This window comes from Epinephelus fuscoguttatus, linkage group LG5 (assembly GCF_011397635.1).
Source record: "Epinephelus fuscoguttatus linkage group LG5, E.fuscoguttatus.final_Chr_v1".
Classification (NCBI taxonomy): domain Eukaryota; kingdom Metazoa; phylum Chordata; class Actinopteri; order Perciformes; family Serranidae; genus Epinephelus; species Epinephelus fuscoguttatus.
In genome coordinates, this window is record NC_064756.1 from 19,979,003 (window position 1) to 20,006,562 (window position 27,560).

At 41.6% G+C, this 27,560-nt stretch overlaps 3 protein-coding genes across 3 annotated transcripts in view; 1 reads left to right on the plus strand and 2 right to left on the minus strand.

Moving 5' to 3' along the window:
• gosr1 (golgi SNAP receptor complex member 1) overlaps positions 1-174 on the minus strand; it is a 32,944-nt gene extending 32,770 nt beyond the window's left edge. The window contains exon 1 of the mRNA XM_049575474.1: positions 99-174. Within this exon, the coding sequence (XP_049431431.1) occupies positions 99-132 (34 nt within the window). The 5' untranslated portion in view covers positions 133-174. The remainder of the gene's footprint in view (positions 1-98) is intronic.
• A 2,836-nt stretch (positions 175-3,010) lies between these two features.
• cpda (carboxypeptidase D, a) lies at positions 3,011-27,122 on the minus strand. The gene is made up of 21 exons (XM_049575473.1): positions 26,322-27,122; positions 24,332-24,579; positions 17,477-17,619; positions 17,221-17,390; positions 16,371-16,792; positions 16,055-16,246; positions 14,576-14,743; positions 14,325-14,434; positions 14,030-14,132; positions 12,927-13,069; positions 12,544-12,713; positions 12,124-12,426; positions 11,811-12,006; positions 11,524-11,659; positions 10,807-10,953; positions 10,585-10,683; positions 10,429-10,493; positions 10,057-10,188; positions 9,179-9,364; positions 7,177-7,279; positions 3,011-6,003 (listed from the first exon to the last, which is right to left on the minus strand). The coding sequence occupies exons 1-21, from the start codon at positions 26,969-26,971 to the stop codon at positions 5,777-5,779; spliced, it is 4,113 nt and encodes a 1,370-aa protein (XP_049431430.1). The 5' UTR covers positions 26,972-27,122; the 3' UTR covers positions 3,011-5,776.
• LOC125888242 (uncharacterized protein C22orf31-like) lies at positions 7,312-9,159 on the plus strand. Its single transcript, XM_049575475.1, has 2 exons — positions 7,312-7,859; positions 7,978-9,159. Exon 2 carries the CDS (start codon positions 7,987-7,989, stop codon positions 8,515-8,517), a length of 531 nt encoding a protein of 176 aa, XP_049431432.1. The 5' UTR covers positions 7,312-7,859; positions 7,978-7,986; the 3' UTR covers positions 8,518-9,159.
• Positions 27,123-27,560: the final 438 nt, after the last annotated feature.

Consider the following 27,560-nt stretch of genomic DNA (forward strand, 5'->3'; position numbering starts at 1 on the left):
CAGTGACACTGGCAGGTGAATAGGTGATATTAAAGTAGAGTACTGGACGTTGCTTTACATTATCTTGTCTTTAATCGAGTCTAATTTGGCTCCCTTACCTTCCCAGTAGTTGCTGCCTCCTATTCCTGCCATCTTTGTTGTCCTGCGACATCACCAAGTTCCGGGTTGCGTCACGTGACAGCAGAAGACGTTCCACTGAGAAAACAATACCGGGTTTTTATCGCCCTCAGCTGAGCCTCTCAGGTAACACACATGTGCTAGACACAAGCTGAGAAACAGCGCCATCTAGAGGTCATTTGGGTCTTTACAATAAGTTTAAAGTAGTTTTTAAAAAGTTTTTATTTATTTTCTTTTATTTATTACGGAAGCGTATTGCATTCACTTGACAAATAAATTTTTTATTTTTCTGTTTTTCGGTGTAATTTTTTCTTCTTTTTGTGGTAATTTTGTTTCTGTTTTTTTGGTACTTTTTTTCTGGTTTTCGTGGTAATTTTGTTTCTTTTTTTTTCGTGGGTTTTTTTTGTTTTGAGGGGTATTTTTTCTGTTTTTCGGAGTATTTTTTTTTTCTGAGTTAAGAGAGCAATAGAACGGACGCTTTCATTCCTTTCTTGAGAGCTCGATATAATGGAAGCAAACATGACCCGCTTGTTTAGTTTAATCCAGTTTTACTTTGTTTTGGGTTTGAGACACTGGGAGATATTCTTGTCTTTAAGTCATATAGATGGTGTTATCATTAGTTTGTGGACTTTACACAGGCACCGGTCACTTGTAGGTGCCAGGTGGGAAAACAGAAAAAAACAAAAAAAATACCATGAAAAACAGGGAAAAAATTACACCAAAAAACAGAAAAATAAATAAATTACTCTGAAAAACAGAAAAAATTACTCAGAATAACAGGGCTTTTTTTTTTATTTGTCAAGTGAATGCAATACGCTTCCGTAATTTATCATAAGGAGAATGTACAGAACAAGTTGGAGAATACAAGTTAAAGGGTGAAAAAAATTAGCAGCAATGGTCGAAATGATACTACAGCACAAACATAAGCAAAAAAAGCAACAACAATTGAAAGGACAAACAATCAGGTAAACAAAAAAGAGCACAAGAGAACAAGTTTCATGTATTAGGCTACAGTTATGTTTTTAATTCACTGTGAAGTCTTGACCATGCAGATACATAGTGTGTTATATATGTATACTGTCTTATTATGAAATTTTGAATGTTACTTTTGTGTTTTTTTTGTACCCTGACTTTACCCTACCAGGCACAGGCCCAGTGGCCCAAAGTGACAGGGGGCCCCCTTGGCCATCAGCTGCAGTTTCACTGTATGTTATACAGTGATACTTTGTTGGAGCAATCCAGTTAGCAGCATATAAATGTTTACGCATGCACCAGCACCCTCACATATTCACCAGCACACACCCGCTCATCGCATCATTCTAACAATCACATACACACACATTCATATCTGTCTTTTTAAAATATATGACAGAATGAATAGAATGAAATTCTATCATGTGAGAGGACGGCCTGAGTGGATGTCACAAAGGTTTGGTAGGGGGATGCCGATGATCCTCTCAGCCGTCTTGACAACTCACTCCAGGTCTTTTTTTTTATCACTCAGAACAGCAGTATGTTATTATGCTCTTAATTGTGCAGTGGTAGAAGTGGATCAGAAGTTCCTGAGGAAGCTTGTTACATTTCAGGGTCCTCAGAAAGAACATCCTTTGCTGGGCTCTTTTGATGATGTGGGAGGTGTTCAGACTCCAGGTCAGACCCTCAGCTACGTGCACCCCCAGGGACCTAAAGCTCGCAACCCTCTCAACTTCTTAAATTAAAACGTCACTTAGATTAAAATGTAACAAGCAGTAAGAGACTTGAAATGACCACAGTAACCCCTTTCCACCAATGTGGAGCTGGTTCCATTCTGGTTCCCTCACTAAGTTTGAACTGTTGAAGCATTTCGACAAAAACTTAAGTACTTCAGAACCCAAAATGTTAGTTCTCAACTGGAACCAAAATAATGTGTTTTTTTCTTGACCTTAAGTGTGAACTGTGACAACATCAGTGGGCATGCCAGATTCTTCAGGTTGGGGAGAGAGGATGGAGTATTGCACTAACAGTCTTCTACATCTTCTTGTTATTAATACCATAGTTGGTCAGTGTTTGTTTTTTGGATAGAAACAAATCTTTTAGAGCAGAACAAAAGCTTGCCGGAAACCAATGCAATCCTCCATGTTGCTATTACTGGACTGGGTCCCATTCTCTTATAACCCGCCCATGACAGTAAACCCACCTATCAGCCAAAAAGCCATTGGAATACATAGAACAGAATACCCACCTCTTCTTTGCTAACCTGGCAGTACACCCACTTCATCAACTACCACTGCACCACTGTTTGACACCATTCAGAGAGATGTTAAAGGAGAAACCCAGGGTGACAATGTTAATATTGCATCATGTATAATGAGCAGTGAATATAACTCTGTAGTTTGTCAAAAGACTGTAACTGAACTGATCATTCTTTCATATTTTTTCAGTACTAATAGTATGGTAGGGTAGCACACACACTGTTGCCCATTTGGTCCAATAACGAGCATCCACATTTCATTCACGAATACTGAAAAATAAAAGGATGATCAAATGTTTCAAGATGATATAACCATGGTTAAAGCGTTTTGCTTTTATTTTACTTGTGCATTTTTGGCATCACATATACCCAATGTGGCCTCTCATTGTATCACCGACACTATATTGGTAAATGAGCTACACCTTCATGGCACTTCGTAGGACAAAATACTTTGCAATGCCTCTCTTTTACCCACGTGTACATACTCCTATATTGGCCATCAACTGCAATTTGAGGTTCAGTTGTTCAAGTACACTTTGACATGTAGAAAGGAGGAGCCGGGATCGAACAATTAAATGACAACCTGTTTGACCCTCTGTACCACAGCGTCACCCAAACTCCCCAGTTATTACAAACAGCACAATGCAACACAGACGCAGGAGAGACGCTGTGAGAGGTTTTATTTCATTGTGTCTCATGAGATCTTGTGCATGTTAGCATGTCATGATCACACAGAGGCTTTTATTAAACGTTTCGTGTGTAGATTCATGGTTAACACATATTGCGTTTATTTTCTCATTCACAATTGGCAAACATTATTTACAGCCGATTCTATTTCATATAAAATCTTCACACCAACACTGCGTGACCCTGACACACGCTCACCTCTCAGAATTCATACTCACACATTCACAGACACGGTATAAGAAAGGAAAAATAAAATACAAAACTGTCTCTCTACACAGAAATCAGGTTTAACTTAACTGATGACAGCTGCTTTTGTTAAAAGAAGGAGGAAAGAACATCTTCTTAAAGTGAGTGGAAATCAAGGCAAATTATTAAAGTGTGTGTATTTCTTCAAACATGATGAAAAACATGCACGGCATTCCTACTTTAAGAGCCATCTGATTTTAATGATCCAGTGCATCAGTTTTTATTCAGCTGGGAATGTCGACACATGGAGATTCAAAGCAAAGATAACCACAAGTTTGGTTTTTTGAAGTTCACCTCATACGCTAGAAGATGCTTCGAGTTCAATTTTATGCCATGTCAGACAGGATTAACAACAGTTTTTCTTCCTCTAATGACTCTTCAACTTACTGCTCCCCTGATTTGCGCATATACGCCATGTAAATGTTGCCGTACGATGACTTAAGAGCTTCTTAACAAAGGAGAGAAATGAAAAACGGCTTATTGTCGCATTATTGTCAAGGCAACCATGTCCCTTAACACTGGCTACTACAGGGTTCCCACACATTTTTACCAACGAGTTTAACTTTTCCATATTTTACAACATTTCCATGGCTTTAAATAGTTTGAAATAGCCTGGACACCTCTCTGACAACAAGTGATTTAAAGAAGGGCACAATCCCAAATGGGGTCTGCTCCTCTTTGGAGTTGTGTTACATTTGTCGTTGGATGCCTTAAATTATTAAACACCCACTACTACCTGCACTTCCACTAACAAGCTGCATGCACTGTGTATCATGTGATACTAGCAACATTTCAATGGTCACACAGTGCAGCACGAGATTTTAGTGTCAGACATTTTTGTTTTTATTTCCTAACTTGTCCAAGAATTTCACAACTGTGGGAACCCTGCAATTATATTTACGCACACATAGTTATGTACTGAGTAGCTTTAAACCTCTGTGTGACTTCAGTCCCAACTGAAACTCTCATTTGATTAATTTTTGCAGCTTTTAACCACACTTTGGTTGCATGGATTATGATCTATATGCCCTTTGTTTTACAATGAGTTTGGAAAATGTGGATTTCTTTGCACTGGATCTTTAAACCATGTAGCATGCTTGATTCCTGGACAGTGATCAGTAATGGACGGACAAACGTAGTCTGACTTCTGCACTCTTCAGTACTGTTTAGTGGCGGAATAAAGACTGAATAAACACATTCAAACAACAAAACTGATAATCCTCGTTATGAGACATGGTGAGAATGCACATCCTCGGATCAAAAACAGGGCACAGACTCAATGCGACATGCGACAAAAGTAAGCAGTAACTTTCCATTTACAGACAGTTTATCCTACAACAAACCTATAATTAAAACAAAAAAGGGAAAAGCAACAAAATACATTCTTGTTTTATGATTACATATTTAGAGATTTCTTTCTGGGCCAATGATATGGGACGATCCTTGCTTTCCATTTTAGTGCAAGTGACCTCCATGCATACATTAGAGCACCCCGCACTTTCTGAGTAAGGGTTTCATTCAAGCATTTCATTGGTAACATATTCTCCCTGATGCTTAAAAGCTTTTGAGAAACTCGCTCCCATGATGGTGATGGTGATGATTCTGGCCACATTTACTCACTGGAAAAATACAAAACTGCTGAACCCAGGCCAGCCAGCCTGGAGTCACCTGTGTAGAAACAGTGCAACATTGTAATTCAGCAGCCATTTAAATCAGAATTTCTCTCTCTTCCTACCACCTGAGTATAGGACGGATCAAATATTATCTATTCGCTCTATGCTATGTTGCTGCTTTCTGTCACGTACTATAGCCCGACGGGACTGTAAACTTTACAGAAGCCAAGGCACAGTGTTGGATTCAGTCTCCTAAAGGCTCGGACACTTCAATGTGGCGATGCTGTCTCAGATAAAAGAAACATTTCTGATTTCCTAGCTCAAAGCAGTACTGAGAAATGTGAGATATCAGCGGGGAGATTGTGTGAGATATAGCACTTCCATCCAGAGTTCATTACACATCCACTAAACAAGAGTTTATTTGGACTTTATGGCTGGAACCCCTCAGCCAGGCAGGACAGGTAGTGGTCTAACAGAGCACTCTTGCATGGCTCGGAAATGGAAAAAGCTGCGGAACTCAAAACCTGCTACAGAAGGACGGATGAGGGCCACAGTGGACCAAACCTTTATTTCTCCCTCCCTCTTCTTATCACCTTCGGTCTTTTCTCCTGATCCAGTCAGGTAGAGATGGAGCAAGCCCTTCAGTCCAGACATCAGCAGGATGCTCTTAAAAGTAATAATTTAGTAGCACTAATAACTGAGTGACTGGGAGTGAGTCCGTAGAGCTCGTTGGTATAACAGAACAAAGTGTCTCTATCACTCATATCTTCGTCATAAAGAGAGACAGATGCTGTCTACAGTTCAGTCTGTTCCTTGTTGGTTAAATTTAAGGGGGAGATCAAAATAAAATACTGAGCCAACAGCAGAATCGGTGCAATTGTTCTCAGATTTTGTTGGCGTACAGTGTCTCCTCATCACTTTCGCTCTCATCCTGAAACTCGTGGGCAAGCAGCGACTTCTTGGAGCCCATGGAGGTGAGCCGGATCTCATCGTCGTAATCGTCTCGGTGCTGTCGCAAGCGGTGGAAGCCATCTTTTTGACGATTAGACTTGGCTGCGCACACACACCAGATGATGCACGCCGTCACCACCAATGCTGTCATGGAGGCCGCTGTGAGGAGGAAGAGAAATACAAGACTCAGCAAGTCTGCACACAGTCTCTAGCTGGGAGAACACTAAAAGACTTTAAAGAAGGATTCCATCACAGAGCTAAAAGCTGAGTCATCTTTAATCTTTTGTTGTGATGATTAAGCACAGTAAACATAAGATTGTTCTCCGTTGTCAATGACAAAGACCTGTAACACTGACAACCGTGTCAACAAAAGAAAATTCCTGAATATAACACTAATACTCCTGATTACATGCAGCCGTGCATACGCTGATTAAAGTGCCCTAACATGTAGTTTATCACGTCAAAAAATAGAAAAGTGGAACAGCTGGAGATGCTTCTGCTACTCTGCATCAAAAAAAAAAAAAGATTTTTTTTCAAAAGTTTTCCACTGGTGGAGGACATGTTTGACCGTGCAAACACAGTCTCCCTCTTTCACTCCTGCAACCACCGTCTTGAGAAGGTCAATATTGTCATATTTGCATATAGTAGGTAAGTTTCTCCTTCCAGCCAAAAATGTGGGCCTCTCTTTTAACCATGCATCTCTACCCCTGCTTTGCAAACTGTTGGCAAGTTGGATTGTGTACAACATATCCATGACAACTCAAATAGTTTCAAGTAAACAGGCAAGAGGCCGTGTGACACAAACTGCTTTTAAAATTCCCTTTGGGATGCATAACCCGGACACGCTGTAAACAGGTCCAAAGAATTCTCCTAAAACCCAATTAATACTGGCATATTCCACTTCTTATCTGAAAATGTTTCAGTGGGGAATAAGGCCCAATTCGGAAAATCAAAAAAAGAATATGCCGTTTACATGACCTGTAAAAATACTGTCATTATTTTGTTGTCAGTATCTCAGAAAGGGAATCAGTTATTGAGTGCATTTTACCTGTGTTGAAGATCTCAAAACTAACATACTAAATGGATATAAAACCATTAAAGAGGAGGGACTGGTTGATTTTAGACTTTTATCACTCACAAGTGTTGCATCATAAGAGCTACAAAGCATGGTAACCATTTAAGATATTTAGCAACACTGAATCAAAACATGAAAATACAGTTTGAGGACATCACAGTACCCAAAAGGATTAACATTGTGTTTACATGTGGATGAGTCACATCATGCATAAAGTCTTAACTTGTTACAAAAGACATTTTCATAGACATGCTTACCTGCACTGGCCACCACAAACTCTCTGGGCAGGCCAAAGATGCTGTTATCCATGTCAAACTCAATGATGATGGAGCTAGCAGCTTCATAGGACGACACCACCACCTGCAACACAGCAAAAGTCTCTTAATAGGCCTCTGATCCTTCCTGAAACATGCTCACAGTGGGATAGTTTAGGTGTAGCTACTGACTATAGAATGTTTTATTACTTTACTTGTTAAATAACTCTTCACAAAACTCAAAGTGCAACAACATTAAGAAAATATCAAGCTCTACCACATCAGCTCATCCATTCTGGCTGTTTCTCCACATGGAGGTGAAACAAAGCTCCCTGCAGAAGTGAGGTTGTTCATTACCTAATTAGCAGGCCTCACTTGCAGGTGTGACTGCTCAGTATAATCTGCTGCAGGTTGCCCAAGCGTTGGCTCATAAAAATCCTTAATTACACAGCAATCTTCAAAGAGGTAAATTACAAGGATCTCAGACTTCACTAGTAAGTTGGTTGACTTTTCTCCATAGCAAGTGTGAAGTGTGTCTTATTTAGTCATTGTTTAAGTGCAGTTTAAGTGCAGAAAAAATGGGGAAACTAGACCCAAAGCTCCAGAAGCAAGGATTTCAAACCACGTGGTTCCAGACCTGATTCAGTAATGTGGCCTGAACACACCCAAAGAGTTGTTGTCAAAGAGTAAGTGAACCTTTTGATCCTAATTTCTTTCCTGTTTCTCATTATTAATATGGTTTGCTGGTTGTTTTCTGACAGAGGCCCCTGAATGCACTGTTACTAATGTCACTTTAATTTCCAGAGGAATGAAATGCGTCCCTATGGCCTGCGGCAGAGTATTCGATGTCCTAAGAAATATGGGGAGACTATTAAAGAGAGGAAACCAATGCTGGCCACAAATTATGATTTGGACATTGTGTGTGGGCAGAGTGAAGTAGACTCCCATAAACCACTACATGACAGGTATTTAAGGAACGCTGCCATTGTTCCAGATCTCAACCTGCCCCACAGCGACAGAGTCCTAGCTGCTGAAGAGAGGGCCTCCAGCAGTGTGTCAAGTAGCCAGCCAGGACTTCTGATGATCCACGGCTTCACAGTACCAGAGTACCAGCAGACATATCACTCAGTGGTGGATCCGCTGCTCTTCAGGCCGTGTGGGAAGCTCGCAGCCTACAGTTTGGAGCTGGGCCGTAACATTAAGGAGCATCTGTTTAAAGAGCTGGCCTACCCAACGCTTCAGATTTCAGAGCAGCCAAATGGAAAGGTGGAGGTCATGGAGAGATTTTGTGTACTCCGCCCTACACCCTTCATACATATAGACATTAAAGGGGAACCACAGTAATGTGCTCCCAGTGACTTTCTATAACACGAGTGTGCTATTTTATTTATGTCTCTTGACACTTTATTTAGACAATTTCTGTTTTCCTTGACATGTAATGTAGCAGCTGAATTTATATTACAAATGTTTCTCGGAAAAAAGACATCAAATGTTGACATCTACAATAAAACTCATCTTTTTAAACAGTTTAAAAAGATGCAAAGCCTATGAAGCCAAAATCTGTGAATTTAAGGGATTGAATCTGCCTTTTAGTGCTCAGTATATCAAATGATTTGTTTGTGCTCTATGTCTGGGATCATCACATGTTCAACAGCACATGTGTGGCTGCAACCAAGGCACAGCCTATTTCTCCTTTCTAACATTTTATCATAAAAAATCAATATTAAAAACAAGACAAGACAGTGTAAGCCTCTTCTTTTACTCAGCACTATTATCACCAATAAATGTGACATCTTTAAAATGTTCACTTTTATAGGCCTTGTCTATGTTTTTGATTTGATCTGAGATAAATTAATTAATTTAACTTTTTTCCCATCTCCATTTTGTATGCTTTTCAAGTGATAATGTAAACTATAAATTACACACACATCCCATCATGGCTATCTTCCTGAAAGCTAGTACATTCCTAGACAGCATTGTATGTGGTGTGTATAGAGCCGCGTACCTCTTGACGTTGTTGTTGGTAGCCATCAGCAACAGCTTCAATGTTGTGGTTACCAGGAGCCAGCAGCGCATGAAAGTAGCCGCCCTCTGTAGTGAACACCCTCACTCCCCCATTCAGCACAATGATCGCCCCAACAATAGGCTTTCCACTCTTGTCCTTTACCACGCCACGCACCCCTTTATGGACCTGGATGAGACAGAAATGGAGGGCAAATTAAGGCTGAATGATAATAAAGTTTAATTAATCTTAAATCCTTCATTTGAGTCTTTAAACACTTATTTGACAGTTCACAACAAGATCAAAAATCCATATTTTCCCTCTTACCTGTAGTGCTATTTATCAGTCTAGATTGTTTTAGTGTGAGTGGCCGAGTCCGTAAAGATGTCTGCCCTCTCTTCAGTTTACTGGAAGTAGATTGCACTTAGCTCGTGGTGCTCAAAGTGCCAAAAAATACATTAAAAAAAAAAGCGATGTCTCTTTTCAGAAACCATGACCCAGTTACTCAAGATAATCCACACACCTTGTTGTGAGCAGTTTCATGTAGGAATTATTTTCCTTCTACTGAAATTAACCCACCAACCGTATCACTGCACAGAAAGAAGAGTGCATCTACTGCTAGGTCACCTAGCGGAGTCCCATCTACTTCCATTATATTGGAGAGAAGGCAGTCATCTCTACAGCCAATATCTCCAGCTCACGGAAGCTCACATTAAAACAATCTAGACTGATAAACAGCACTACAGGTAAGAGGAAAAATATGAATTTTGATTTTGGGGTGAACTGTCCCTTTAATGCTATAGCACTCACTAATGTATATATGTAGTCGTGCAAATAAAAAAGTCTGCTAAACATTTCCATGAGAAAATCCTGAATCATACCTCCACCAACATGCTTAGGAGAGACTTCTTGTTCTCAGCCCAGAGTGTGGCCAGCTGCTCAGCAGGAGGAAATAAACAGCAGCCGCTGTACACTGTGATCTCTGGACAGTGGCCAAAATCCATGCTGAAATCCTGGGAGGGCACGTAGACACAAGAAGACTCGTGAGACAGCACTGGGGGCTAAGACCATTTCTGGCTTTGCTTTGACTTTTCATGTAACAGATATTTCCAAACTAATTTTATAATATTATGTGTAATATTCAGGATCTCGTTAACATTTTGCACAACAACCCAAATACTTCATAGAGGCAGCGAGGATGCCAACTGAAATGCAGAAACTGCTCTCACAGACACTGAAGTGGAGAGACTTACCTTCATGCTCCCCATATGACTTTGTCTTTCTGCTGCCCTCATAACTCCATCTGGGATGTTTCCCACTGCGTCACAGAAAAGCCCCGTTAGCTTATTAATGACTGATTCTATACCAACATGACAACAGTGATTAATCATGGTACTTAAACTACGTACTCTGCCCATTATTTGAACATCCGGTGTCTCCGAGGTGCATCTTAGGGTGGTTGTTGGCATAAACACTTGCCAAGTACTTCAACGTGCCTTCATTTTCAACTACAAAAAACAGGAAGGGTACATGAAACCACACAGCCAAGATGGAGCATCATTTGTCCTACTCTTCACAAACTGCTGCTGTTCAGCATCTGTGTGTAATCTGTAGACTGTGAGGAAAACTACCAGACTGGACAGGCTTGTCGTAAGGGTAGGTAGCCACAAGGGCGCCTCCATCCAGGGCCACAGACAGAGTGTAGCTCTTGTCTAGAATCAAGTCCATCATGGCTCTGGTCTCTGGCTGGGCCTCCACCACACGCTGTGATGCATTTCCTAAAAAAGGAGGAAAACACACGGTGGACCGGAAATGTTAGAGCACGCTTAGCTTTTTATAGCAAGTGTATTTGTGACATTCACAACACTTCGTTAACAACTGTAGCATGAAAAAGTTGATGAAATCGTTTTCCCTTCTTTCATGCTGTGCTCACACTACAAGCGACACAGCAACAGGCTACAAGTCATTTTCAGTCGAAGCTGGTGACATGAATGAACCATGAACCATTAGTCACTCACTCTACAGCAGGAAACAGCCTTTCAAAATAAAAGCTCTGTGTCAGAAATTCACTGTCCTCCAAAACAAAGTGTTTTTTACAAACTTTACTCACTTGCAAGTCACTTGCAGTCCATTTACAATGCACCCGCAACCCACTTTTGTACCACACAATCCAAGTAAGCACAAACATACAAGCCCAAGACGATGTAGGTTAACAAAGTCAACGAGCGCTTAAGCAGCACTTCAACAAGAGATTATGTAGCTAGGCCACACTGTCGATAGCAGTGTGAACATAGCATCAGTGTCTCTCTCTCAGTTCAGTTGCACACACACAAATCCATACAACTGACCAAAGAAATCTGTGTCCAGATCCTTGCCATGAGTGTTGGTCATGCCCTGAGTGGAGGTGCACTGCTTCTCAACAGCCTGTTCTCGTCCATCTGGGTTGATAGAAGGAACGATGACAATCCGGGTCTCATTGATCAGCTTGGGAAACAGAGAGCAAACAGTTACAGACAGGGCTGAGTAATACACTGTGTTTACTGGGACAATCGCAGATATGAAAAGAGTGCAAAATTCTCAGAGTGAATATACTCCTATGAAAAAAATTTACTACTCTATACACCCCAAAACTCACCCTGGTGATGGCTGGGTTCTTCCCATAGTTGATACAGAGGAAGGCAGCAAACTCCAGCAGCAGCTCTGTGCCCACTGGGGCGTTGCCATGGATCCCTGCTACAAAACGGATCTTGGGCTCAGATGGTTCAGCCTTTCCTGGTTTGTTGGAGATTTCTAGAGCCCAGATGGTTCGAAACTCTACACTTTGGCCCAAACTGGACACAGAAGGGAAGAAACCAGAAAATAAGAGAGGTAACTAAAGTTATAAAACACAGAGCAGATCTGAACACCACTGACTTTTGGCATACAGAGGATGAGAAGAATCTTCCTACCTGTGTAAGGATGTAATTTTGGGAAAGTTAAGTGTGAGGCCTCTCAAAAAGGCGGACAGCTCTTTGTAGCGTCTGTAGCGGAAGCTGTTCTCTGTGGCTGTGCTCCTGACCAGCTGCTCCAAACCCTGGCCTATAGACAGGTCCTTGATTAAGCTCTGGAACTCCTTCTCAGATGGGGTACTTGTGGGCGGTGGGCCCTTGGGAGACTGGCCGTTAGGTTCTGAGTGTATACGTGTCAGTCTGAAGTCCACCTCCTCTACTCCATCCTTTGGGACTGTGGCGTAGGTCCTCACTGGTTTATAACTGGACAACAGAGACAGTTTATAGCACTGAAAATAAGGGCACATTATGGCACAGACATATATAGAAACTTCACAATAAATTCTTAGTTGGTTCTTGTTTCTGAAATCTAAATGTTACCCATGAGCGGAGGCAGTGATGGAGTAAGTCCCAGGGGCCAGCAGTCTCCAGTAGTCTCCAGTATGAGCCGTAGTGACGTTGTGGTCTATCTCCTCCACACTAATGGTGGCATTGGGAATTCCTGTGCCATCCCCAATGTCAGAGACTGTGCCTTTTACTCCAGTGTGAACCTACAGAGACACACAGCCACATAAACATGAGCAGATGCAAAACTGAGTACGGAAAAAACAACAAGGATACAGGTTTTGATACGTTTGTTTTTGCTTTCTCTGTGTGTACTATAATAGCACTTTGGCTCAACTCTGTTTGTGTTTCAAAGGTGACTTGACTTGTCTTAAAGAGAGGAGAGAGCTCAGTGTAATGTTCAGATTTGTGTTTCATACCTGATGTATAAACTGAAGCAACGCTCGGCGGTTTTCTTCCCAGTATTTTGGCAGGTCTCTGGCCAAGGGGTACTTGACACAGCCCAGCTCAATGGTCACCTCAAAACAGTTGGTGTTAACATAGTTCCAGTCCTGCATGCCACCTGGAGAGAAAAATGTTCCTTTAAACTCCACCTCAGACTTTAATAAATGCAGCACACAGTGGCGTTAATGAAATGCTGTGATCAACTGCACACAGGTATAGAAAGTCAAAATGTGGTAGATTTACTGTAATATTGTGTCCACTATCAGTATCACTGAAGCCTACAACCACAGCGGCTTGAAGGGGCAGTGTGTAGGATTTAGCGGCATCTAGTGATGAGGATTGTAGATTACAACCAGCTAAAACTTCTCCCATGTGCCAAGCATGAACTCCTGGTTAGGATTCCTTCAGTGTTCATTGTTCAGAAGGTTTCTACTGGGAACCGAATTATTAGCAGAGGTCTCTTCCTCTCCTAATCAAAAAGATCTGGTGATTGGAACCACAAAAACATTTAATAGAGCAGTTTCATGTTACAAATCAGTTTTTTCTGACGCTGTTCGGCTCATCACAAATGGACTGCTAGTCCAGTACCTGCTAGTGTGTGCTCATATTTTTTTCTCTAATAACTTTAGATGCAGACATTCAGGAGGTTTTTACCAGGAGCCCTATTATCCAAGGAAGTCTCTTCCTCTTCACAACAAATAGACCTGTTATTTGAACTGCAAAAAAACTGAATAAATCAGTTTCATGTTACAAATCAGTGTTTTTCTGACACTGTTTGGCACGTTGCAGAGAGGCTGCTGACCATGATGGCTGATGTGAAAATGCAATTGGCCCTTTTTAGAGCCAGTGTTTGGTTTGTCTGTTCTGGGCTACTGTAAGAAAATAGTGGTGCAACATGGTGGACTCCATGGACAAGGACCCGCTCCCTATGTAGATATATACTGCTCATTCTAAGGTAACAAAAGATTATGTGTATTGATTAAAATTCTAAAACATTAAAGCATGATTTGGCTGAATCCTTGTGGAACAAAAAATGGATTTGGTGAGTATCAGAAAAGGATAAGAGACGCAGGCTTACCAGGAACACTGTACCAGTTTGCACCATTGGTGATGCCATCCAGAAAGTATTCATGCGGATACAGTTCCTCACAAGGGTGTCCATTGTGCATCAAAGGATTCTCCTGCACACACAAGTGACAACACAACAATGAGTGCTGTTGTGGTCCACAGATTTCAAAACTCCACAGATTTCACAATGAGCCAGTGGCTTTTATCTGTCCTAACTCCACATTTTGTTTTCAATTGCAACATGAAACCACAGGCAGACAGTATCCCAGCCTGCAAAGGATCCAACAGCGATAGTGTGCAGTTACCTGAGAGTAGGCTCTGGACAGCTGCTGAAAGACTTTGTCATCAGGTGACTGGCTGTAATGAGATGTCCCGTCTCTGTCGTCGTCATAGGGGTAGTTGACCACCAAGGAACCTAAATTCCACAATACAAAGATATAACGAGTCAGTAAAGTCTCTCATTAGGATTAACAGACCAGAGTGATCAATATCAATGGTGGCACTGACAGTGAAAGGCGACAATCTTTGGCACTAAAATCACATAATGAGACCGTACCTCCATGGAGGTTGGCTGACAGGACGAATGGGATGCTCTTCAGCCAGTTCATCACGGCTATAGTCTCTGGCTGTCTGGGCTCTGTGATGGTAACAAACTGGTCTGGGAAGTTACGGTTCAGGTCGAAATTGTTGCTGTTGTTGCGCCCTTTGTAGCCCTTTACATCACCTGTGAGGAAAAAAGTACCAGTGATGACATACAGAATATCTGTATCTGCGACAACAGCATGTTCCTACTTAAAGATGTACACAGCCTCAGCCTCAGCCTCAGCCCCCCCCCACCCCCCCCTCCACTTCCTTCCTATAAATGTGGTTTGTTCACTTTGTACGGTCTGTTCCACTTACAAGTGCTGTACATTTGATAGCAGTTAGCAACATACACTCAAAGAATGAGTCAAGTGATCAAATTACTGTTCAAGTCCTGTAATGTGGCATCTTGGTTCATGTATCCAAAGCAATATATATAACACCTATGTGAACTATGTACTAAAATATCTAACATAATGGTAGTTGAATTTCATTATGTGCAGATAGTGTTACTACATTTTTACCTGTGTAAAACCTTCTGAAGCTACGTTCATATTACAAGCAAATGTGACCCAAATCTGATTTTTTGGCTCTCGTGTCACACAGATCAGATTTTTTCAGAGCAGCGTGGATACAGAAAAACAATTTTTTTCCCAATCAGATCTAGGGCACTTTCATACGTGGTCCTAAATCTGATAACTACCGGATCACTGGCCATGCGACCACTGTGAGAACGGTCACGGAATTCATGTGTGCTTCACATACATCCATGGTTTTTGCATGTCATACGTCACTGTGCAGGAGCAGATTACTCATTATACAGTGTTGGAGCGATTCTTTGAAACTACAGAAGGCTGCCGTAACCATACTGCTGCTGGGGTGGGCTGTCCCAGTCGCCAACCAGTTGAGCCCAACTCTCAGAAGCTTTCTGATTGTCTGATTGTCATAAAACTCAGAAACTGAATGTAGTCTTGGTTATCCTATAGTTTTTGAGGGATTGTTTCTCTGTGAAACCCTCCACATCGCAGCCTCAGCACTCCTGAAATCCTCTCTAGCCACACCCACAAAGGATGCATTTCTCTGAAAATATGTTACGCTCTTCTGAACAGAAGCACATGATTAATTATGATGCAGAATGATGTCATCAACCTCCCTACAACGGCAAGCATTTGGGAGGTGAAGCTTGCACAGGTTTGTCATCCATTTCTTTCCTAAATGCCTGTTTAGCAAATGTGATGTTTTTGTTGTCCCAACACACGTGTGTGACGTTACTGTTTGCATGTGGGGTGTTTCAGACTTAAGATCCGTTCACACTGATGTCATATATGGGTCACTTCAAACTTAAATTCATATAGTCTAGGCAGAAAGATCTAATTGGGGACATAATCAGAATAGAGCATTAAGTCCTGTGATGTGAACGTAGCCTTGGTGTGTGCCCATGCGTGTCCCCTACCTTCACTGGCAGCGTCATAGCCGTCAGGGTTCATAGAAGGCATGATGTGAATGCGGGTACTGTTGACCAACTGAGTGACCTCTGGGTCAGTGCCATAGTTACGGCACAGGTATTCGATGAGGTTGAGCAGTAACTCTCGTCCCACCACTTCATTACCGTGCATGTTGGCTATGTACTTAAACTCTGGCTCACCTGACATGGAGACAAAAAAGACGGGAAGAGTGAAAATTCCTGCAACATTTTATGGGCAAAGTCTTCATGACATGTAGACAACAGGAAGGATCCCGGCTCATTTAACCAATAGCCTGAGACGTACCATGCTCGTGGTTTTTGGGGTTGTCCGAGATGACCATCACATAGAGCTCATGGTTTTCCACAGACTTGCCAACTGTGTAAAGATGGGTAATAGAGGGGAACTCGCTGCTGTACTTGCGCAAAAACAGCTCCATGTCCGCGTTGTTGTGATGACGGAATTCCTGAGGCTGAATGGGCTGCTGCTCAGGAGGAAGTAAAGGAGGGTTGTTCCCACTTCCCTCATGAGGAACCACCTGGGTCTGGGTGGTATCAGAAGCGTCGGTAGTGGTGGTGGAGAGCTTTGGATTGTCGGTGGATGACATTGAGTATGTAGTCACAGTGGTACTACCTGAAGCCTCATTGACCATGGGTGCCAAGGTAAAGTTCTGTTCTGTGGCGTTGCCCTCCACAATGTGGACACCGTAGACTGTCACTGGTGCGTAGCTGTGTATGGGAAAACAACACATGCTTGAGTGCCTCCACTCCACCTTAAAATCACCAGGAAGTGCCCAAATTAGATTACAAAAAGTTATCAGTGTCTATCAGTCTCTACCAGGAAGTCACCAATGAGTGTGTGAAGCACATTTTCTTCACTTCAATAACAATGAGTCACTCTGCAACTCTGTAAGAGGAAGTAAGTAATGTTATGTATTCCTGCATTGCAGCACTTGTGGGTAAATCTGGCTGGGACATAAACCCTGAGCCTCACTGTCTTGATAATACGGGGAAAACCTTGCTGTGATGTCATCAGACATTGCGGTGAAATCTGAAACCTGATGATTATTTGGAATTCTTGCAATGCTGTTCTTGAACGCAGAACCTGTTTTTGAGAAGCTGCTACGCCAAGAAGGAAGTTCAATTGTATAACTCACCCCGGGGCCACAGCTGTGATGTTGTATGTCCCTGGGAGGAGAAGGCGGTAGTAGTCCCCATATTTTCCTGTCGTCAGGTTGTGGCGAATGCCTGCCACCACAATGCTGACATTGGCGAGGGCAGCGCCACTGATAGCATCTTTCACACAGCCATGGACCCCTATATGGACCTGGAAGACAATGGTTTTGTAAATACCGAGGGTGTCTTGTAAAACTGGGACAATGTTACGTCCTTTTTTTTAGTTATAAGCTCTACCTGTTCGATGTAGGCTATCAAGGATTCCCTGTTCATATTCCATTCCTTCTGGAGCTCAGATGCAGGAGGATATTTGCAGCAGCTCAGCTCCATGGTGACTTCCAGACAGTTTCCATAGAGGTAGTTGTAGTCCTGCATCCCTCCTGGATAACAAGACAGAAATGTAATCAGCAAATCATGCTAGAAATGGCATAACACCTTCAATTCTATATTACATAAAAAAGGAGGTCAATTCCAAAACATGCTCTGCTTCCCTAAATTTGACCCCCACTAGTGCCAGGCCAATTTATTAACACTCTGTCTGGAAAGGCTTAATCACAATTTGTCTCTTCAGTGCCACAGTTTAAACGCAGTGTTTAATGTGGCAACGAGCCATGACATCTGCAGTTAGGCAAACAGAGAGATGCACAGGAGGCAGGATGTTTGGCCGGTCATCCCGCTGGAGCGACAGCAGGCAGCCAGAGGCTCCCTGGCTGGATGGTTGCCATGACTGCCTGCTGGGTGGCAGCAGGAACCCGGTGAAATAGCCACCTTTTAGCACTTTGCAACGGTCATAGTGAATGAGCTCACACACCAAACACTAATAAATAACTTCAGCAAGGCAACCAGCCTTCCACCAGTCTCAATGAGAAGGATGTCACGCACACCACCCCAAAAAACAACAGAGACAAAGACAAACACATTCTTTGACTGTTTTTCTAGAGGTCCACATAAATATATTCAGTGTTTAAATGAAAGTGGTACACAAAACACCCACGAGCCCAACACTCTACCACAGTTATATATGCCAGACATAGTACTGCTTTATTCAGTGCTTTGTGCAACCTATTTTATTAAATTCCATTCATTCACACTGTTTATCACTGATAAACCCTGTCTGCCTGATATGGCCTATCAATAATATCAGGATATTTCAGACTGTATGACAATGCAAGATACATATCAGTATCTTCATACTGTTAAAATAAAGTTGAACAACGCACTTTTACAATAAAGTTCAATAAAGTACTTTTATAATTAAGTTAAATACAGTACTGTTATAATAAAAATCTAACAAAGCACTGTTATAATAAAATTAAATAAAGTACTGTTGTAATAAAGTTAAATTAAGTATCTTAATAATAAAGATAAATTAAGTATGGTTATGATAAAATTAAACAAAGTACTGTTAAAAAAAGTGAAATAAAGTACTGTCATAATAAAGGTAAATACAGTATTGTTATCATAAAATTAAACAAAGAACTGTTATAGTAAAGTTAAATAAAGTACTTTTATAATAAAGGCAAATAAAGTACTGTTATAATAAAGTTAAAGTTTTTCATAATAAAGTTAAATTAAGTGGTGTTATGATACAATTAAACTTAGTATTGTTATAATTAAGTTAAATAAAGTTCTGTTATAATAAAGGTAAATTAAGTACTGTTATGATAAAGGTAAATAAAGTGCTTTTATAGTTAATTAAGTTAAATAAAGTACTGTAAAATTAAGTTCAAAAAAGTTGCTACAAAGAAATATTTAAAGCGGAACTGTATGTGCTTTTATTCTGAAGCAATTTGCTCATCCCAGGCCAGAAGTGTCAATGTTTTTTTCTGTGAAACTTCCGGTCAACAGTGCTAACTTGTTTTTAGCAGATGGTGGAAAGTTGAACATCCCAGCAGCTCTACTAAACATGAGAATTTATTCATTGTGAGCACAAAACAAAAATAGCTCTACAGTTCATATATTAATAATATTTGCAAGTCTCACTGGTGCTCTATGGTCGCAAGATGCCACTAAATGTACGCAGTCCTCAGCCCTGCAGATAGTAAGCTAGCTCACTCTATCACCTGGGAGACAGTGGTCTAGATGTGTGGGGTGGATCATGTTTGTGAGTCTTTTCATACTTCTGCCCATTTTTAAACAGTCTGATCTGTTGCCTGATGATGACATCATCCTCATAGAAATACTGGAGGAAACACAGTAAAGAAAATCACTATCATCCCTTACAAGCTGAGAGGACGAGCTGCAGGCAGTTCTGTGGCACACTCCTTTCCTCTGAGAGCAGGCGTACCAAAATATACACCACAAGCACAAGTTCCTCCAAGTCATCCCCGGTCAAGCAGCAGCTGTTCAGCGGTCTGAAAGTCGGTGAGGGTGACTGACTGCCAGGTCATGCACTGGAAACTGTAAAGGGCCACTTCAGACGAAGAAATAGACTTTTAAAAGCTTGTTTGACACGTTTCAGGCGTGTTCTTCACTTCCAGGGGGCATCTTCACTGTATGCCCCGGAGTAATCCCGCAATACTAAACTGGTGGGTGCAAACATTCACACAGGTCAACAGGGGCCGTGCCCTCTGAGCTTATTTTGAATGTGTTTATGTGTAGAGGTGTGTCGGGGTAATTCAGTAGAGGTTTTACCCCCCTGTGGTGGCAGCAGACACTGTAGGGTGCTATGACAACCAGTTTTAGCCTTTAAAAAAGTCTCACCTGCTAGTGATAAGCAGATAAGGCTAGATCTACATTCAGCCGTGACAATGTGTGGAAATCCATACTTGGTTTCACCAGCATGACAACACTAAACCCTTTTCTCCGGTCACAAGATGTTCAACGTCATCCTGTGCTAACTTTGAGTTGATCAAACTGAATGAGGTAGCATTTACTTAAAGTAAACACATCCCACATGCTAACACAGTATGACAAACACAGAGTCAGACTATGGCTGACCCAGCCTTATATATATCCTGTCTATGTACCGGATCCAGTGACACACCCAAAAATTGGCAGGAGACCACAAGCAAGACAATGGAGCCAAAGTCAGAGGTGGAAACTTGCTGTGTACAGCACAGGGATGTTTATAATGCAGGAGGATTTTAAGGGTTTAGCGATGCAATGCCATAAACTATGATCACCCAGGAGAAAAAACTATATATGAAAGTACTTCTATCATATGACTGTCAGCAGTTTGAGAGTGACGCAGCATGAAAGTGCAGTTATCAGAGCTCTGAACATCTCCAGGCAGCTCCAGGGCCTCAGATTATCACAGCAATACAGCTGTATTTCCATATAGTAAAATGATATTCTGGACTTTGTTCTCCTGCATGTCTGAAGGCAGTGACGTGTATCTTTCAGCACATACTGGATTATCACAACCTTGGCCTGCACCTTCTAACAAATGACTCATAAACATTTTAAACCGTTTAGACTCTGAATTCATAAAAGCTATACACAACAAAGTGAACACTGTGCACGTTAAAAAGCAAATGAAAGGCTTACAACCAAGAATATACATTTGTGTCATGAGGGTTACATTAACAGAAATACAGCTCAAAAGTAAAGGACGTCCTCCGAGGCCAGACTGTGTCAAAAGATTACGAGTCAAAATAACATGTAATGCTGAATCATTATTTCTAGCTCTGACTGCCACACAAAATATCTCCTGTCCCTGACTCCTGGCCCTGGCTCTTTGCCCGGGTCGCTCATTATGTCACACAATGTCCTGACCGCCTCCATCATCTGCCATTACCCCAGTTTTAGCAGTGATATTTCGTCCACTGAGATACGTCTGACAGACACAAGCACTGTCTGCTTGACTGTTTTACACTTTTTGATGTCTACTTTCACCTTGAGATTTGTTCACTGCTGCTGTTAAGAGCTTCATTTAACTATTGAGAAACACGGAAAACACAAGAGGTAATTCAGTCATTCAGTAATCACTGTACATTTCACTACTGATGACAATCTAAGCCAATATTTACACAGATAAGTGCAGCCAAACTTCTGCTGATGATTAAAGTGTGTGCCCAAAGCTGTGGTAATAATTTACAGCTCCGGTTCCTGGTCGTAAACCGCCAGCGTGACATGTTATGACATCAGTCTTAGAGTGACCTGCTGCAGAGCAAACACAACTGTTGTTAAGAATCCCGGCATTGTGTGTCAGTTTATCGACTCACATTTCAGATATTTGTTTACAGCCTGTAAATTTCTCCCCAGGCAAACATCATACATCCATATAATCATCATGTTACTGCCACTTCATAACACCACAAACTCAGAATTACTCTCATACTACATGGTTAAAATCTGGGGACTCATAAACTAACTTAAACACATTGTCCTGATGGATCAATCTAGTGTTGAACTAAATTTCAATGACTGTAATTTGGTAGCAAAAAATTGTACCCGCACATGGAGTAGCTGGGTCCAAGAGCACAGGTTTCGTTTCAATTTTGGGGGGTATATATATGAATCGGGGGGTTTAGGGGTCCTTCCCCGGAAAATTGTTAACATAAACGTTTAATTTCCTCCATTCTAGGGAATTTTTATGCACCATCTTGTGCCTTTCCTGCATCAATTTATGGTGTAAATTAGGGATGCACCGATCCGATATCTGGATAGAATATTGGCCCAGATATCATCAAAATAGATGGATCGGGTATCAGAAAATGCAACCTATACCGAGGCGATCCTTTCCCTTTAAATCTTTTGCGATGCAAGCTACATCATGGAGTGAAGGAGAGAATCTGCTGTGTGGAGGTACTTCACACTATTTCAACTGCTGTTGCACAATTGTTTATTTTTGTTAAAAATACATAGTTCATCATTGCATTAATCTGTTTCATCTTGTTTCATTTTATCTTAGGAAAGAACTGTGTAGTCATCAATGCCTGATGCCTCTAGTCTTTTCTGTTCTACATGTAAAGGTATCTAGCTTTTTAGGTCAACCATGGTATCAGATCAGTATCAGGTATCGGCTGATTCTCAAAGCCACAGCATCTGGATCGGTATCGAAACTGAAAAGTAAAAGTCTCAGGGAGGACAAATACTCATGTACTAAATATTTAGGTGGGCATGCCCACTGCATCCCCCCCAAAATCTATGCCTATGGCTGGGTCCACCAAATGAAATCTGACAATGTACTCACTAAACATCCAACATGCTTAGAAGAGACGTCAGGTGAAGAATACCATGAAAGCAAAGGAAGTGCGAGTTCTGGAGAGATGCTAAATGAATGCTAGTCTATGGCAAATTACCAGCAGGAAGACACTATCCTAAGCTAAAATTTGCTGCACACAGGACAAACGGCGCCGTAACCTGAAGCTGCAGACAATTTCATCTCCACCTGCAAAGCCCTCCAGACAAGCCAACAAAACAAAAGTAGCTGGTTGAGTTACCACCTGAGTGATGCAGAGTAGAGTCATTCTCTGAACCCAGATGAACTGTAGAAGTTGGCCAAAAAACACAGTCTCCTTTTGCTTAAGCTGTTAAAAGACACTTACAAGAGTACATAGATATACATTAATATATATGAAATGAGTCAGAAGATTCCATCTACCAGCCTATAAGCTTTAATATGCCCAGACTCTGAGCTGACAACCTGTCTACTGCTGCGACACTTTCAGTAATAACAGGCTTTGGCAGAAAAACACGATGAGTAGAGCACTCTGAGCTTAAGTGCTTACAATTTTTGCAGCATTTTGACACCTGCCAAAGCCCAAACCAGGCCACACTATGCAGTGCTTCAATGACTGAAGTATGAGACTGAAATTATTTTTGGCTAGATCACCAATTATCAGTGTTGTGTATGAGGAATCAGTCAGTTCTGTTCACAAAATCTTTAAACTGACTATAACAAGCATAGACTGTAAAACTAATGGACGTAGCTACCGTGACATCACCCACTGGTTTGTGGACTCCTGCTTTAAAGCTTTGAGTTTGGCATCACGGCCGTTGCCATCTTGGTTTTTTGGAGCCTGAAGGAACTGATTTGATTTTACACACACCTTAAGGTGCAACCTGGACACATCATCAGTGATGTAACCTGGAGTCATTGGGTGTTTCAGGTCTTTTAACATCATACACCCTCACCCAAGCGACCCAGCCAGGGGTGATCAGACTCTGGCTTGTGTCTAGGTAGCTTGTGTGGTCCACAGGTCACTACTTCATCTCAAGAGGAAGGGACTTTGTAGCGGCCGCTTAGCATGATCTCTGTGGAAAAAGGGGCTTGTAATATGTGGACCTCTGTGTCATCCTAATGTCCTGCTGAACCCTGTTTACACTCTCAAACTCTATGTAGAAAAAAGGAACAAAGAGTTGAAAAGTCCAGTAGTCAAGTCCAAAAACAATAGTAAATCCAAGAGCTGGAGTGCTAAAGCTGCTTTGAGAGAGTAGCCAATGTTCAGAAATATCAATTGAACTTTCCAAGGCCATTGAAATAATACAGTGGAATCCTTAATTTAGATGGTCTTCCCCTTTAAGCTGTGTTACATCAAAGGGAAAAGGAAACTGTAATAACTTCTTACTGAGTCTTCTCAAACATGTTAAAGCTTGTGCATACCATTCGTACAAACCCACAACCTGTATGCTGCGGACAAGCCAACGACAATAACTTAGATTCTTGGCTTCCAGATGAGGAGATATCGCATAGCAACACCGGTTAGACTTGCACTACACATATTAAACAGAAGTTTTACTTACCTATAGACATGAAGCAAGTGAGAGAACGGTTACAGGGAAAAAAACATCATCTTAAACAACAATACATCTTCATTCAAGGAAACAACACACCAATCCCACTTGGCCATCTCCGTGGCAAAACACAGCCTAGGTGTCTCACTTCCGAGTGTTACACCTTTTAGCTCATTAAGAAAAGGTGAGATGGGACATTTAAGTCAATAGGACACATACAACGTCTGACCCTCATTGCCAGATAACCTCAACTCTCAGAAAGGATTTCCACGCCATGATGGTCAACACAATAAACGTGGCCACAGCTCTCTGATCATCACAGACACCTGTGGTCCCTCCCAAGATTCAACAACGATTAGTTTTCAATCACTACACAAAGCATTAAAAACAAAGAAAAACTAATCATCTTACCAGGCACGTCATACCACTGCGCCCCATTGGTGATGCCATCTTTAAAAGTTTCATCCATGGCATCGGGGCAGTTGGGCTCCCCAGTCTTCATCACAGGGTGGTTATGGGAATACACCAGGGCCAAGTGGCGAAACAGGCTGTCGTCCTCCGACTGGCTGTAGTGGCCCTGCTGCTGGTGGGAGGGTGAGTCATCAAAGGGGTAACTGGCAACCACAGTGCCACCATGCAGGTTCCCCGACAGCACGAATCTGGAGAAACAATGGCATATTTAGCCTTAAAGGTTAGGTTCAAGTCTGTCTTAAAACAATACTTACATGTTCATGTGTCACTTTTCCTCATAACTTTAAAAGGTTACACAGAAAGAACGCTGCTGACAAGGGAAATTCCCTTTTCTTGCAGAGCAGCCCTGGAGGTGGCAGGGCCACTTAAAGGTTACATGAAGGCCTAGTCTAGTCGAAGTGGACCTCAGTCTTACACACCATGTCATTATGGCGTTCCGGGACAGCAGTTCTTACTGACTTTACTTTGAGCCACACTGAGGTCCTGATACAGGGCTTTCAGAAAAAACTGAGTTACTCATTGACAAAATGTTTGTTGCTTTTCAAATCAGAGCCGCAGCTAAGTTTGATTCTTTTTTAATTAGCAATAAATCTGCTCATATTTTGGGCAATTTATGGCTTTATTGAATAGCTGATAGCATGGAGGCAGACAGGAAATGAGGGCAGACAGAGGAACAACACATATAAAAAGTCCCCAGCTTAATTTGAAACATGGTCATTGTGTTTATATGATATTTACCCCAACTATTCAGCTATAAATATTGGCCAGGGTCGAAAATTAACTTTTTGTCCACCTGCAGATTACCATTGGGTTTTTTTGGCTGGTGAGTGAAGCAAACCTAGCAGCCACTTGCATATTTCACCAGCATTTGGCTGCTGGCTGGTGCCAAATTCAAACTTGATATTGGTTAGTCATGTAATCCAGGGAGTCTACAGGTATCAGACACTAAAATGTAATACTTTTGAACATCTCAATATTATTTTTAACAAATTTAAGACAGATGTTTTTAGACAAATCTTTTGTTTATAATCAAGCATTGCAGGTAAGTATAAAAGTAAGAAGTAGACTAATACATGTGTGGCCCCGTGCAGAGGTAGGTTTTATGTAGGGAATATAGTTATAAGAGTGAGTTGGGTTAATTCACATTTTGCCATCAGTTAAGGACAAGTATTTTGTAAAGCATTAGGTTTAAATTTGTAACATCTGAAATGTGGACTTTGCAGAAGAGCTTGACTCATTTTGACAAAGAAATTAAACAATGGATAAATTAAATTAGATAAAATTGTACTATGTAGTGACTTTAATATTCATATAATTAAATTCAAGACATTTTGGGACTTTTTAAGGACCCCCTTAATCATTTGGTGTATAAAATGTCAGAAAATAGTGAGAAATGTTCACCACAATTCCCTGAAGCCCAAAGTGATGTCTTGAAATTGCTTGTTTTGACCAAGCGGCAGTGTAGAGGCCAAAGACACACACTTTATATACAAGGAAACAAGCAAATCCTTCACAATCAAGAAGCTGGAGACTCTGAATGTTTTGCACATATGCTTGAAAAGTGATTGAATCAATTGTTTGATGGTTAAAAAAAAAAGAGTTGCAGATTAATTTTCTGCTAAATGACAAATCCAAAAATCGTTTCATCCCAGCTGCACCTTAGTCTTAGACACCATCCCATTATGGTGTCTCGGTACAGTGAGTCTTTAATGTGAGTCACACCTGCTGACCCCTGAGGCCTTAATAAAGCAGACAAAGAGCAGAGTTGCTCATTGACAGACTGAATCCTCCAGTGTGAGATACATATTGACCAAAAGGTGTCTGAGGTCAGTGAAGTTTGCTGAAGTCAGTGCAACCTGTGCTCTGGGCAACAGGACCTCAAACAACTGTGGATTGTGTGTGCAGTGTGTTTCACATAAGACAGACTTACTTCTTCTCTTGGATCCATCTGATCATAGCCATGACCTCGGGGATCTCATGTGGGTTGACACGGGTCCCATCATACTGGTCAGGAAAGCTCCTGTTGAGGTCTGCATTCAGGGCATTATTTCGCCCCCCGTTGTCGCCATTGCAGTCCCCCTCCACGGACCTCTCAAAGCCGTCAGGGTTCATGCTGGGCATGATGTAGATATCCGTGGTGTTCACCAGCTCATTTATACGCGGTTCCTCCCCATATCTACTCAGCAGGTACTCCACAAGGTACACCAACACCTGCCTGGACACGGTTTCATCGCCGTGCATGTTCCCTACGTATTTGAATTTGGGTTTCCCCGGTGCGTCTGTGTTGGGGTCCTTGGTGATCCGCATCACCCACAGCTCCCTGCGCTCCACAGACTGACCTATGCTCGACAGGTTAGCTATGTGAGGGTATTTCTGGGCTAAGGACTGTAAACGTCTGGTCATGTCCACATAATTATAGTATTTGCTATAAGTTTCTACCGTTTCCTCCGTCGCGGTGCTGACGCTTCGTGTCCGGCGCAGCCTGGTTTCACCAAGGGAGACAACAAGAAAGAGGAGAAAGGCGAAAAGTGGCACCCGGAGTTTCGCCGTCGTCGAGAGATAGTCCCAAATGAAACCCATGTTGTTGTATCTGCTACTTCTACACCATGTGGGCTTTTAAATTAAAGAATAAACACCAGGTCCGGTAGTTTGGCTCCCCAGCGACAGACGTATTTTCGCTGTCAGAACCAGTCTGGCCTCTGTTTGCTGTTTCCATCTACTTCCGCTCAGAGGGGCGGAGCTCCACGATGACGTAACATTTTAAGGTGGACCGGTGGAGTTACACTTTTTTTTTTTTAACTGTATTGACTTTTTTGCCCAAACTTCCACAATTTATGACGTTAACAGACTCCAACACCATCTGATAATGTTTCATCGACATGAATCATATCTAAACAGATGTTTGTCTATTTTCTGTGTTTTTAAGAGGCATGACAGGCATTATATCATCCCAAGACCTGAGCTTTTGTTTGGCATGCATATTTAATATCTTGTAGCTATTTGGGCTGAGTAAGATCTGATACATATAAAAAAAAAACACTAAACACTGTCAACAATAATTAAGTCCAAATTTCCTCAAACAAGACTATGATAAAGTCCCAGTGTCTTCAGACAAGTAGCTTACTTCCTAAATATCAGCGTCTTAGCTTGTTACCGTTGCTAAAAATGG